Source organism: Vanessa tameamea, chromosome 3, assembly GCF_037043105.1.
Source record: "Vanessa tameamea isolate UH-Manoa-2023 chromosome 3, ilVanTame1 primary haplotype, whole genome shotgun sequence".
NCBI classification, from domain to species: Eukaryota; Metazoa; Arthropoda; class Insecta; order Lepidoptera; family Nymphalidae; genus Vanessa; species Vanessa tameamea.
The window spans coordinates 13,935,918-13,947,638 of NC_087311.1; the positions used below are offsets into that span (position 1 = coordinate 13,935,918).

Here is an 11,721-nt window from a genome sequence, read left to right on the forward strand (position 1 = left end):
TATTTAAATGCGCTAAAAAGAAAAAACTTACGTACGTGTATTTACGAATATGAAATTATACAACTTTAAGAACAAGGATAATAAGCTCAATTCAACACACCTTGGATTTGCAACCAACCGGCCCATTTATGCGATGGAACATTTGTCGCTTATGAATAAACAACTGCATGCAGCTACAAGGATAGTCGCAAAGGAGAAAAAATGTGAGTTTGTTTGGATACGCAATGGAAAGATTTTCGTGTGCAAGAATATTAAGTCAGAGGCTAAAATAGTCAGGGATAAAGGCTTTTTGGAAAAACTATAAACTTATTAACTTAACCAATCTAAAGCATGTCTATTTATGTTGTTTATTTTTATAAAATTCATTTTAAGTATTTATTACCAAAATGTAAGAGGCTTAAGAACGAAGGTAGAAAAATTTCATTTACCTGTATTATCTAATGATTATGATATGATAATTTTGACCGAAACGTGGCTAAATGAATCTGTATATGATTACGAGGTAATAGATCAGAGATGTAACATATTTAGGCGAGATAGATGTTCCTCCTCATTTTCTTCTCACAATAAAGATGGGGGCGGTGTAATGATTGCTGTCTCAAAGAAATTTGAAGTTATTCGAAAGTATGAGTGGGGGTCGGCGTGTGAGGACTTATGGATTAGCGTGAAATTAAGAGGGAGCAGCAGTATTAATATATGTGTTGCTTACTTTCCACCGCCTTTGGATCGGCAATATGTTGACACATTTCTATGTAATATATCGCGCGTGATAACCAGAGTAAGCGAAAATTCATCCATAATGTTGCTGGGGGACTTTAACTTAAGTGACCTATTGTGGGAATATATTACCATCGACATCCGATGGGTACGTAGTAAACAGCTTTCTAGACAATATTACATTTAATAACCTACACCGATGTGACTGTGTTTCGAATGAAAATGATAAAATGTTAGATTTTAAATAAAACCTTGTTTTAAAAAGGTTTTTTACTTTTAATTTATTTTTACTTTTTAGTAATTTAATTCGCATCCGTATTATCAGCGAGCCCTGTTACTCGATACCCATTTTGTGCAGAGAGCATTAAAAACAATTGGTCCACCAAAAGACGCTTCGTAAAACTCGACTGCCCGGTGTACAGAAGCTCGGATAACATGTGCGGAGCCACAGACACAACAACAAAAATGTCCCATAACAATTAGGCCCTTAAATCCGTGGACTAATGCGAGGTGCCCGCAGGCTACGTGCGCGACTACACGGGCAGCTTCGCGACGTGCATCCACGTGCAGAATGCGCTCATCATGTCGTGCGTGCTGGTGTGGGGCGCCGAGTACGCGCTGGCCTCCGCGCGCCGCCGCAAGGTCGTGCAGATCTAGGGCTCGGAGGCGGTTGCTGTTGGGCGTGACGCCTCTCCTGGCTTCTTAGTGTTAGGCTCAAAACTTTGCTTTTTTTTAGTTCCACTGGCCCCTCTGTTAGATGACGTCTACCTAATTTGACATTTTTTTGTATGTTTTGAAATGATCTTCGTGGCGAGGTCTTAGGGTTTAAAACGATTCGTTGTGATTCCATGACTCGTTGAATTGAGTAGGCATTTGTATTTCTCTTTTTAGGAACATTTTAGATGACTTTTCTAGGTATTCATTTTACTATGATATTTTTAGACGACTGTACGTAGTTACGTAGAAATTTAGATGACTCCCTGTCTGTCGTTCAAATAATTCGGCGCCAAACGATTGTTTCAGTAAAAAAAGCAAGTGAAAATGTAGTGGGATCCTATGAAATATTATTGAAATTTGTAATTAAACGTCCTTTAAAGATTTAAAGAAACAGTCCAGTAACGTTCGATGAAAAATAAAATAGTTACTACTTTTTCATAGTACTTTCTTTTACAATCGTTTCCGTAGTCGACATACTTCCAACCAGTGACATTTATCAGTAGTAAACTTCTCTCTAATCGTTGACAACTTTTACGAGTAGTAAATTAAGACTGTAGAACGAATGAGTGAAAGGAGTGAAACAGCAGTGTTTCAATCCTGTAAAAACCTGACATAAAATATTATATTTTTTATCTTTATAAAAGGCTATTCACAATCTGTGTTATTATTACCAGAATGAATTATTTTTTAATTGACTTTTTATGCGTTGTTTTATTATAAGATCTCATTAATTGCAAAATCATTAATTGTGTTAATACCACATTTAATTTTATTTGACAAAATGATTTTAAATGATGCGTTAATATTAAGTTCAATTTTAGGCAATTAATTTGTAGTTTAATGGGCGGACTAGTGTAAGATATCATATAAATAGTAAAGGTTTATTTGTTTTTTATCGATAAACTATGAATTACTGAACCGGCTTTCATAATTTCTTAATAATTGGAAAGCTACTTACTCCAAAAATGGCATAGGGTATATTTATTCCATTACGAATAAGATTTATATGCGTATAATATTTATACAACATAAACTGGATTTCACGCGGGCGCGGCCGTGGGCAGAGCTATATGTTAATATTGCGTCGAATATTCTAGCACAGTACGATCAACGTCGTATCGAAAAACAATAAAAAACATTTGAAGTGGCATTATAACGCCGCGCCTTTGCCGTTGATAACTTTTTTTTGGGTGTTGCTGCTTTGCAATTAATGATTTCTTGCAGTACGCCGCCAATTATATAATATATAATAATTGTTTTCATACTGTTAATACATTGTTTAATTAATTGGAAAATGTATTAAAACAATAATTTTAATTAAATATAATTAATTGCAAATTGAAATGTAATAATAATCTGCCAAATTTTTAAACTGTTTAGTTAAGTTCTTTATATTCATGTTATAAATATGTAAACAATATTTTATTGTTATATTTCAAACTTTCCGTCTTCCAAATTTTTTTAATATCGATGTATCGACGTGGGCTTTTCGACATGTGATTTTAGCGACCAAATAGTATACTAACTTTTGATAAATGTGTTATTGTACTTAGAATATAAAAATATTATATGCCATTTTGACATTTGATCTGTCATTTTCATATTAGGCATTATATATAATCTGTACTTATTATAATCATGCAATCAATTAATGAAATGTGTGTGCCAATCTTTGTAAATAATAATACTTATATTCAAATGTAAACTATATATTTTAATATTTGTATGGTTATACATGACATCGTGAATGGGAAGGATTACATAAGTCATTGAATTATTATTTCAGTGACTTGTACGGTTAAGCTGTTTGCTGACGATTCGTATTGTATTGAAATTTAGGTTTCGTTTCTGTATTAGTGTCAGTAAATGTCCATTTTTTTCTAATTCTAATGTATTTTTTAATACTTAAGCTTGTCACCTTGAGAAGTATTTATATAATGTTTTTTTTTTTTAAATTATGTTTTCTTAATGGACTTATAAATCAGAAACATGTTAGTACTAAATTAGAAAACATATCAAGTAAATAAATACATATGTTGTTTTTGTAAATATTAAAAATATTTATCACATCAATTATGTAAACAACTTAACGTGTAGTTTATAACATTTTTGTCATATATTTCATCCATGAGGATGAAATATTCGAGAATTATAACGATCAGTAACATGGAATTTTAAATTTTATTCTATTTTAAATCATAATAGTAAATTAAATGGCCATATCCTTAAACGGTAGTACGTTATTTCGAATTTTAAATAGTTGTTGTAAAATGACAACTAAATTATTGCCACTTAAAAAAATAGATAGTGTTGTTATGTAATAATTATGAAACAGTTAATAATAAAACGAATATTAATATGTTTTTATTTCTACTTCTTACAATATTTTCAAGTAAAACTTCCGTTATTATTATTAAAAAATAAACTTAGTTGAATTAAGAACGTTATTATGTGGTTAGTGATATTTTAAATGTCAACATTGTTGATGTATTTTGTATGAGGGCGAGTTTTAAAAATCGAATAAATGAATATGTTTTGTTTCATTGAAAAAAATGCACTAATATTTAAGTGTTGTTATTGCTATACACAATGTTATTTATAACAGCCGGCTTGTTTTATCTGAGCTTAGTAACCAAATCATATTACAACATCTATTTATTTTAGAAAAAGCGTTTTTAAGAAATGTATGTAGTAACTGTCAACTGTCTCGAAACGTATGAATTAATCTCGGTTTAATGGGTGAATTCGAAATACAGTTTCGTAGTGATATCTCTTTGTCAAGGTTAAATTCATTGGTGACATTGGCGAAATAATCTGTGCCCTGTCGGCACAACTAGAAGCCGTTAACATGGCATAACATAACATAACATAATCAGCCTGTAAATTTCCCACTGCTGGGCTAAGGCCTCCTCTCCCGTTGAGGAGAAGATATGGAGCATATTCCACCACGCTGCTCCAATGCGGGTTGGTGGAATACACATGTGGCAGAATTTCGTTGAAATTAGACACATGCAGGTTTCCTCACGATGTTTTCCTTCACCGCCGAGCACGAGATGAATTATAAACACAAATTAAGCACATGTAAATTCAGTGGTGCCTGCCTGGGTTTGAAACCGAAATCATCGGTTAAGATGCACGCGTTCTAACCACTGGGCCATCTCGGCTTTTTTTTTTTTTTTTCGTTAACATAGAAATATATGTAATCGAATACAAGGGGTGGTGAAGCGATAGTGCAATTTATTTAATTACATTAATCACTTTCGTCTAGTTCAGATATCGTTGTCTCGAGACGGTTGCAGTTCAGTCACCTCAAAGGTTAATGAATTATACAGATAACTTTACATTGGATGGTGCGTGCTGCGAAATTGTCTGTCTAGATATCCTACAAAATATATAACTGTACAACTCTTGTAAACTAGCAAGACTTTTATAAAGAATGACTTAATCTATTAAAGTACTTATTGGTTACCTTTAAATCTGTTTTATTTACCTAATTATATTAAGTGATAAGTTTTTTGTTGAATCTATTATCTAATGTCTGTATGGTACGAGGGTGTGTCTGTGGGTAGAGGATTCTTATTATATAATATAACATATAATTTAAGCCAGTCGCTAATAAGATTCAAGAACAAAATCTCGATTCTGTGCATAAAAAGTGCCAATTAAATTAACCCTTATCGTAGGAACCGTTTTGCTTTTTTGTTTTTTGTTAACCTCGTATAGGTTTTATTTAGTTTAGTTCCCGATGTTTTACCGATTCAGCTGAAATTTTGCAAATACATATATTTTAATCGCTTTACAATGCAATATTATGATGACATGGTGCTGATTTGATTATAGAGCTGGAAGGTGGTCATAGGAATTTCGCATTCGCAATGAAACGACACAATCGCATCGAGTTTGGGCTCGTTTGAACCGAGTTTACGAGTAGTTTGTCTTTCAATGGTAACCAGGGTTTGATGATGGGTCTGTGGGTGGTCATAGGAACTCTGAATAAAACCACATGGAGTTTCGGCCTGTTTGATTCGTCTTGACGAGTACTATGTTTTTAGATGGTTATCAGTGTCTGATCTGGGGATGAGGCTGGAAGATGGTCATAAGAATTCAGTTAAGAAACGATGGAGCATCGAGTATGGGCTCGTTTGATTCTTGACGAGTACTTTGGATGCTAGATGGTAACCAGGGTGTGATCATGGAGCTGAAAGATGGCCTTATGGCCAACTGAGTTATTATTAACTCAGTTATTAAACGATACAACCGAGTTGCGTTTGATTCGTCTTAATGGGTGGTGAGTGGTGGTGGTTTGGTGGACATGAATATGCAAACCATCTTTGGGAAATCGTTTGTTCGTTCCGTTTGTTAAGATTGTGGATTCTGTCTTTGATTAGATGGATGAACCAATGCCAAGGAGAACACGTGCCGAAGGCTGTAGGGTATGAGGGTGTATAAACATATCATTTTGTTAACGTTGCGTCTCAGGGTACCAGAGTGAACCCTATTGTACTGAGGCCCTTATTCCCCTACCATGAACCTCTGGGGAGGTGCACAAAGTAAGACACGTTTCGAAGATTGTTAATATTAGCGATGTCCGCATGCGATAACGCTTGGAAATAACACGTTTACCAGTAGCTATAGTATATATCGAGAATTGATAAAATTATTCACATCAAATTATTTAACTTGTTTATCTACAAGTAAATCTCGAAACAAGATTTTATATCATATATTAAATGTGAAATGACGTTATAAGTTAACCTTTTAGTGTAAAAGGCTTTTTTTTTTAGCGCATATCAATAAAAGCTTGTTTTTAATAAAGGCTTTTTACTTTTTAGTAATTAAACTCTCATTCGTATTCTAAGTTAGCATTGACTCCACGCTTTTTTATCATCTATATAATCTTGTATAGAATAATATGCGTTCTTTACCAATGCATTTTTTACAAATGATTTGAATTTATGAAACGGAATTACATTACTATTAAACGGAAGCTTGATATTGAAAAGTTACACGGCTGTCACTTGTGATATCTATTCCTAATAGACGTTGTTTAGAAATTACGAAGTTATATGCGTTGATAGTCAGTTTGTATTTATAACGCTGGGACATTGCCTTTTATTAATTACATATATGATATTGTTTTATAATACAGCGGTTTTGTTCGTCTCTTTTCGCCATTTGTTATCATAATTGGAATGAGAAAACAAGAAATAATCTTTACGACTGGATACGAAGTAATAATAGTATATGTATGTATTTTTATGTTTGTACCGGTAGGATTTATGAAAATTTGCAAGACGAAGAAGATTTAATATTTCGTTTTATATTTAATAAAATATTTAACATTTCTTTTTATATTTAATAAAATAATTAAATATATATTTAATAATTTTTTTTTTTTTTTGTTTTAATACAATCACTAGGAACGAAGCAGCAAATGTACTTAAACTAGCAATTACATTCTTGAAATAGTTATTTACAACTTAATAAGCTCACATCATTCTCGCAGATAACCTGAATTGTCAACTAATATGAAAAAAGAAACATACTCATCAATTACAATTTAGATATCTTTGCAACTGATAATTTTATCTTAATCTATTCATCATTTAAAACATATTTTATGCAACTTGTTGATACGTTGTAAATTCAATGATGATGTAATCTTATGCAATAAGACTAATCATAGGTCTTTAAAAAATCTTTATCATTAGCTAACAAATCAACTCGGTAATTAATTTCGAAGACGGTGGTTAAATAAGCGGTACACGTACATTAACATTGGTGTACAGTAACATCCCAAGTTTAAAAAACTGACGCGTTAAAACACTCCTTTGGATATTTTTTCTTCCTATCTTCCTGTCAATATATGATATTTTAGTGTCCGATGATTTTGGATGATGATGGTATTGATCATCTTCATCTCATTCTAGTAATTTTTTTAGTCACACCACCTACCACCTGCTCTGCTCAAGAAGTGACTTCCATAAAGCGTAAACAACTTTCATTCGCGGCCCCCAACCTACAGTCATGTCTCATAGTGTTATCATTCTTTTAATGCAGTTTTCCTTCAGAACAACTTATTTATATTATTAAAACGTGGCGTTTTGTTAAATTGCTATAGTAACACATAAATTGGGGGCCTACGTCCAGCAGTGGAATGACAGGCGGATCATGATGACCACATAAATATATCTCCACGGAGCACTCCTTTCCATTCTCTGACTTTTTGAACCCCCTTCGTAAATGTTATTACAAAATGTGTCTGTTTTTTTCTAAGTACCGTATTTTTTACGAATATTTTGGGTGATTAGTTTTCTGCTAGTAACTTAAATTTTAAATGATTTTTACTTGGTGGCAGGGTTTTCTGCAAGCCCGTTTGGGTAGGTACCACGCACTCATTATATATTCTACCGCCAAGCAGCAGTACTTAGTATTATTGTGTCCCGGTTTGAAGGATGAGTGAGGCATTGTTGCTACAGGCACAAGGGACATAGCATCTAAGCCCCCAAGGTTGGTGGCACATTGGTGTTGTAAGGTATGTTTAATATTTCCTACAGTCTATAGGTAGTGGTGACCGCTTACCACCAGGTGGCTCATTTGCCCGTACCGCAACAACCTATATCATAAAAAACCGTATTTTAAATGGAAAGGCGAGGCCAGTGCAATTTATATTTAATGTGACCGATACAAAAATCTGAATCGTGTAAGAATTATCTTTTTTGGACAAAGCGTGCTCGTATCTCACACGAGAAGGTCGTCGAAAATTAAGTAACAGTCAATTATTATATGAGTCGTAATTAAATATTTTATAAAAAGATATTATTATTTTGATATAATTTTTATTACAATATTCTTACTAGGCTGCCCTGACTTCGGATGCATAGCTTTTTTAAATAGCGATATATTAAATAAATATTCGGATACATACACTTTTACTTTATTTTATTCCAATGAGCTAAGCGAACGTGCTAAGAAGAGCTAGCTACACCCTCTCTCCTGTGAGTTTATTATTCCTATCTGATGGTGGGGTCTGCCTTCCTAGTCGTTTGCTTCCACTTCTAGCTAGCTACACCCTATAAATCTTATATGATGCGACATTTTTTGTGTTTCTTGTAGCTTTTAGATTGTTCTATTGGGGAGTCCCTGGACCTATTTGTCAGTGTGAACACATACTATGCTAATTTTCAAAAAAATATTCGCCATAAAACTAAACGGCCAATATTATTAAGTATTATTAAGTACATAAATATTAAAATATACATATATATTATTATCTTGTAGTTTTTACGTAAATTCGGAAAAACAAACAAAATTTAATTATATTTTTACTTATACGAGTAGATATGAAGTTACAATACACACTAGTTTTTTAAATGTTGCGTATTATTTTAATATGTATTAAACAGCCGATTTAATTTTTTTTTGTTTAAACAAGTTCATTGCCATCTGATTCAGTTGTTTATATTTTTCGTTCACTTATATACCTACGATATTTTATTGAGTGCAACGTATCAACAGCTCAACAAAAACTAGACTAGATTTTTTGTGATTTGCAATAAATGTAAATGTTCGTCTTTTTTCCTACACGAGTACACAATTTTTAAACTAAACTATTATAATTTTAAATTATATTATATACGAAAGTGAGTATGTTTATTTTTAGTGTTACGCTTTAATGTCGTAGATACTCAATCGCTTATTATGGAAATATTGCAGATACGTTATCAGGGTTAAAGGAAAGGACAAGATACTTAGTACTTCCCAGCGTCTTCTCATGGACGAAGCCGCGCGTGGAATACTTTTTTAGTCCTGTGAAAGTTGAGTCAAAGAATGGGGCAGCAGTGATTATTAACAGTATTTTTTGTTTGTTTGTTTCTTATTTAGTTTTATTGTATTAAAACTGGGATAAGATAATTGTTACTAACAAAATGGACACAAAGTCAGAGATTAATGATTTATTATTATTATTATAAAGTTGTACTTGTGTGTTAAGCTAGTGTATATTGCGGTTCATGATATACACTATTATAATTTTGTGAGTTGTCGTAATCTATTCTAGAGTGTGGTTAAACATATTATCTTATGTTTTATTATCCAAAATATAAGATAATGGAATGACTTGTGTAAATGAGGAATATTAATGGACTAAGAATAGATCCTTGCGGTATCCCGTTTACTTACAGGAGCCCTAGGAGTTATCTAGCCTCAACTTTGACGTTTTTGAATTTGATCGCTCAGGTACTAAAAGTAGAAATTAAAAGATTGAGTGCAGCGACTCTAATGGCGTAGTGAAGTAGCTTCCAGTGTTTCGTGTTGCATACAATCGAAGGTCTCAAGGAATTCATTCCAGGTCTAAAAAATATTTTTGTGAAGCTTGGCACCCGCGTCGTTTGTGGAACGACTTGTAAAACCAAATAATTTTTATATTAAATGTACTAAAATTTGAATCAATATAGTTTTTTCAAATATCTTCCTAAGAGTTGATATCTATAAAATGATAGCGTCTACAATTAAGTGTCTCCGTTCTATTCATTTATAGGAACAAACAAACTTTTTATTATATTTTTTCTATCTTACCGGAATAAACTTTTTTAAATTAAACGGCTGTGATACCGGCAGCATTGCCCTTGCTGTCACAGCTAGTATCGAAATACTTGGCGTTAATTCGAGCGTTCGTTCGAGCCTCGTTCAGTACCTCGGTCAATTGGAAGGTAAAGCCAAATTTACATCTAAAAAGCTTGGTGTGCTCAGCAAGGCATATTTCACGTTGATCCATCACCAAGGCCCAATGAGGCCTCAAATGGTCTCACAGTACTACGCTATCTCTGGGCAGCAGCTCCCTAGTACCAGTTTCTTCCATTTGACCGTATTTAACGCAGAGTGGTTCGAATTATCGACGATCAAGCCCTTTCTGACCTGCTTAACACTTTAGCTTTGCGTAGAGGTGTTGGAACACTGCATCTTTTAGCTCATTTTTTTACGAATAATGTTCCGAGGAATTGTTGAATGAATCCCGGCTGTAAAATTTTACCTTCTTACATCGCGTCATAATTCAAATTTTTATCCACATCACCTGGATGTCCATAAATCCACAACAGCGCAATATTAAATCCATTTCCTGCCTCGGACAACCACACTGTTTTCGCCAGCAGCTACCGGCTGTTCGTGTTCCACCTATATTATAAAAAAAAACCTAATTTAATAATCGTTATCTAGCTCCGCATTTAAAGCGTGAAAAACAGTTGAAATTGAGAACAGTTCATATGAATGCTGGCATCTAGTAAAAGCCTTTTACGACCTAGATTAAATAAATTAGCAAATTATACATGTAATATATACGCGTACAGTAAGACTTGAAGGCCAGAGTTTTTTGAGTGGAGGAAGCGATGATAATTTCCTAAATAAAACGTAATTTTTTTATTGGCATTTTTTTTTCTGAAAACGTTTTTTTTAATATTTTAAGTTATAATATATTCAAAACACACTTCAAAATTCGCCATCTAAATACTAAATTAAACATCCTATAAATCTATTAAGTATCGAAATATTCATGTGAATCTAAAAAATCTTGTAGTTGTTACGTAAATCCGGAAAACATGTAAAATTTAATTTGACATATTATTATATATGATTTAAGTTATTAGACGATATGAAGGATATTATTACAGAAATTTAAAAAAGTAATATATTATTTAAATAAAATAAAAAAACAGCTGTTTTAATTTGTTTGGATTAAAAAAGTTCGTTGCCACCTGATTTCAGTTGATTAAATTTTTCTTTCACATATTCATTCTACCTCGGCATTTCAATTAATGTAAAACCTTAACATAAATCTATAGGCATTATTTAGATACATCGCTGGTTTTTTTTAATGGTAATCAACACTTTTTAATAAACAAAAATATTAGAAGGCATATAAAAGGCATTTTAAAAATCGTAATGAACGATAATTTTTGGTTATCCAAAAATCAGAATTTTGTCTAAACGGTTACTGTACTGGATATAAAGAGTGGAAAATTAATATCTATTTAAGTACATATATGTAACTTGTAAGTTACATTCAAATTTAATTCATTTAAAAATGCGAAATGGTATAAGACGATTTAGTAATAAATTTATTTAAATGTTTTCAATTTTTTTTTTTTGAAAGTTGTAAAACAACAAAATCTTTACAAAAAAAAAATGGATTGGTTTGAATTCTAAGCCAGTCTTCAATCCAAAATATGAATAAAAAGCTAATTAAATTTCTTCGGTATAAAAATTCCGCCTATCTGCCTCATTCCGCAT

General features: G+C 32.5%; 1 protein-coding gene across 1 annotated transcript in view; it reads left to right on the forward strand.

Annotated features, from left to right (window-relative positions):
• LOC113397167 (monocarboxylate transporter 9) overlaps positions 1 to 2,130 on the forward strand; it is a 51,956-nt gene extending 49,826 nt beyond the window's left edge. The window contains exon 8 of the mRNA XM_026635390.2: positions 1,238 to 2,130. Within this exon, the coding sequence (XP_026491175.1) occupies positions 1,238 to 1,374 (137 nt within the window). The 3' untranslated portion in view covers positions 1,375 to 2,130. The remainder of the gene's footprint in view (positions 1 to 1,237) is intronic.
• Positions 2,131 to 11,721: the final 9,591 nt, after the last annotated feature.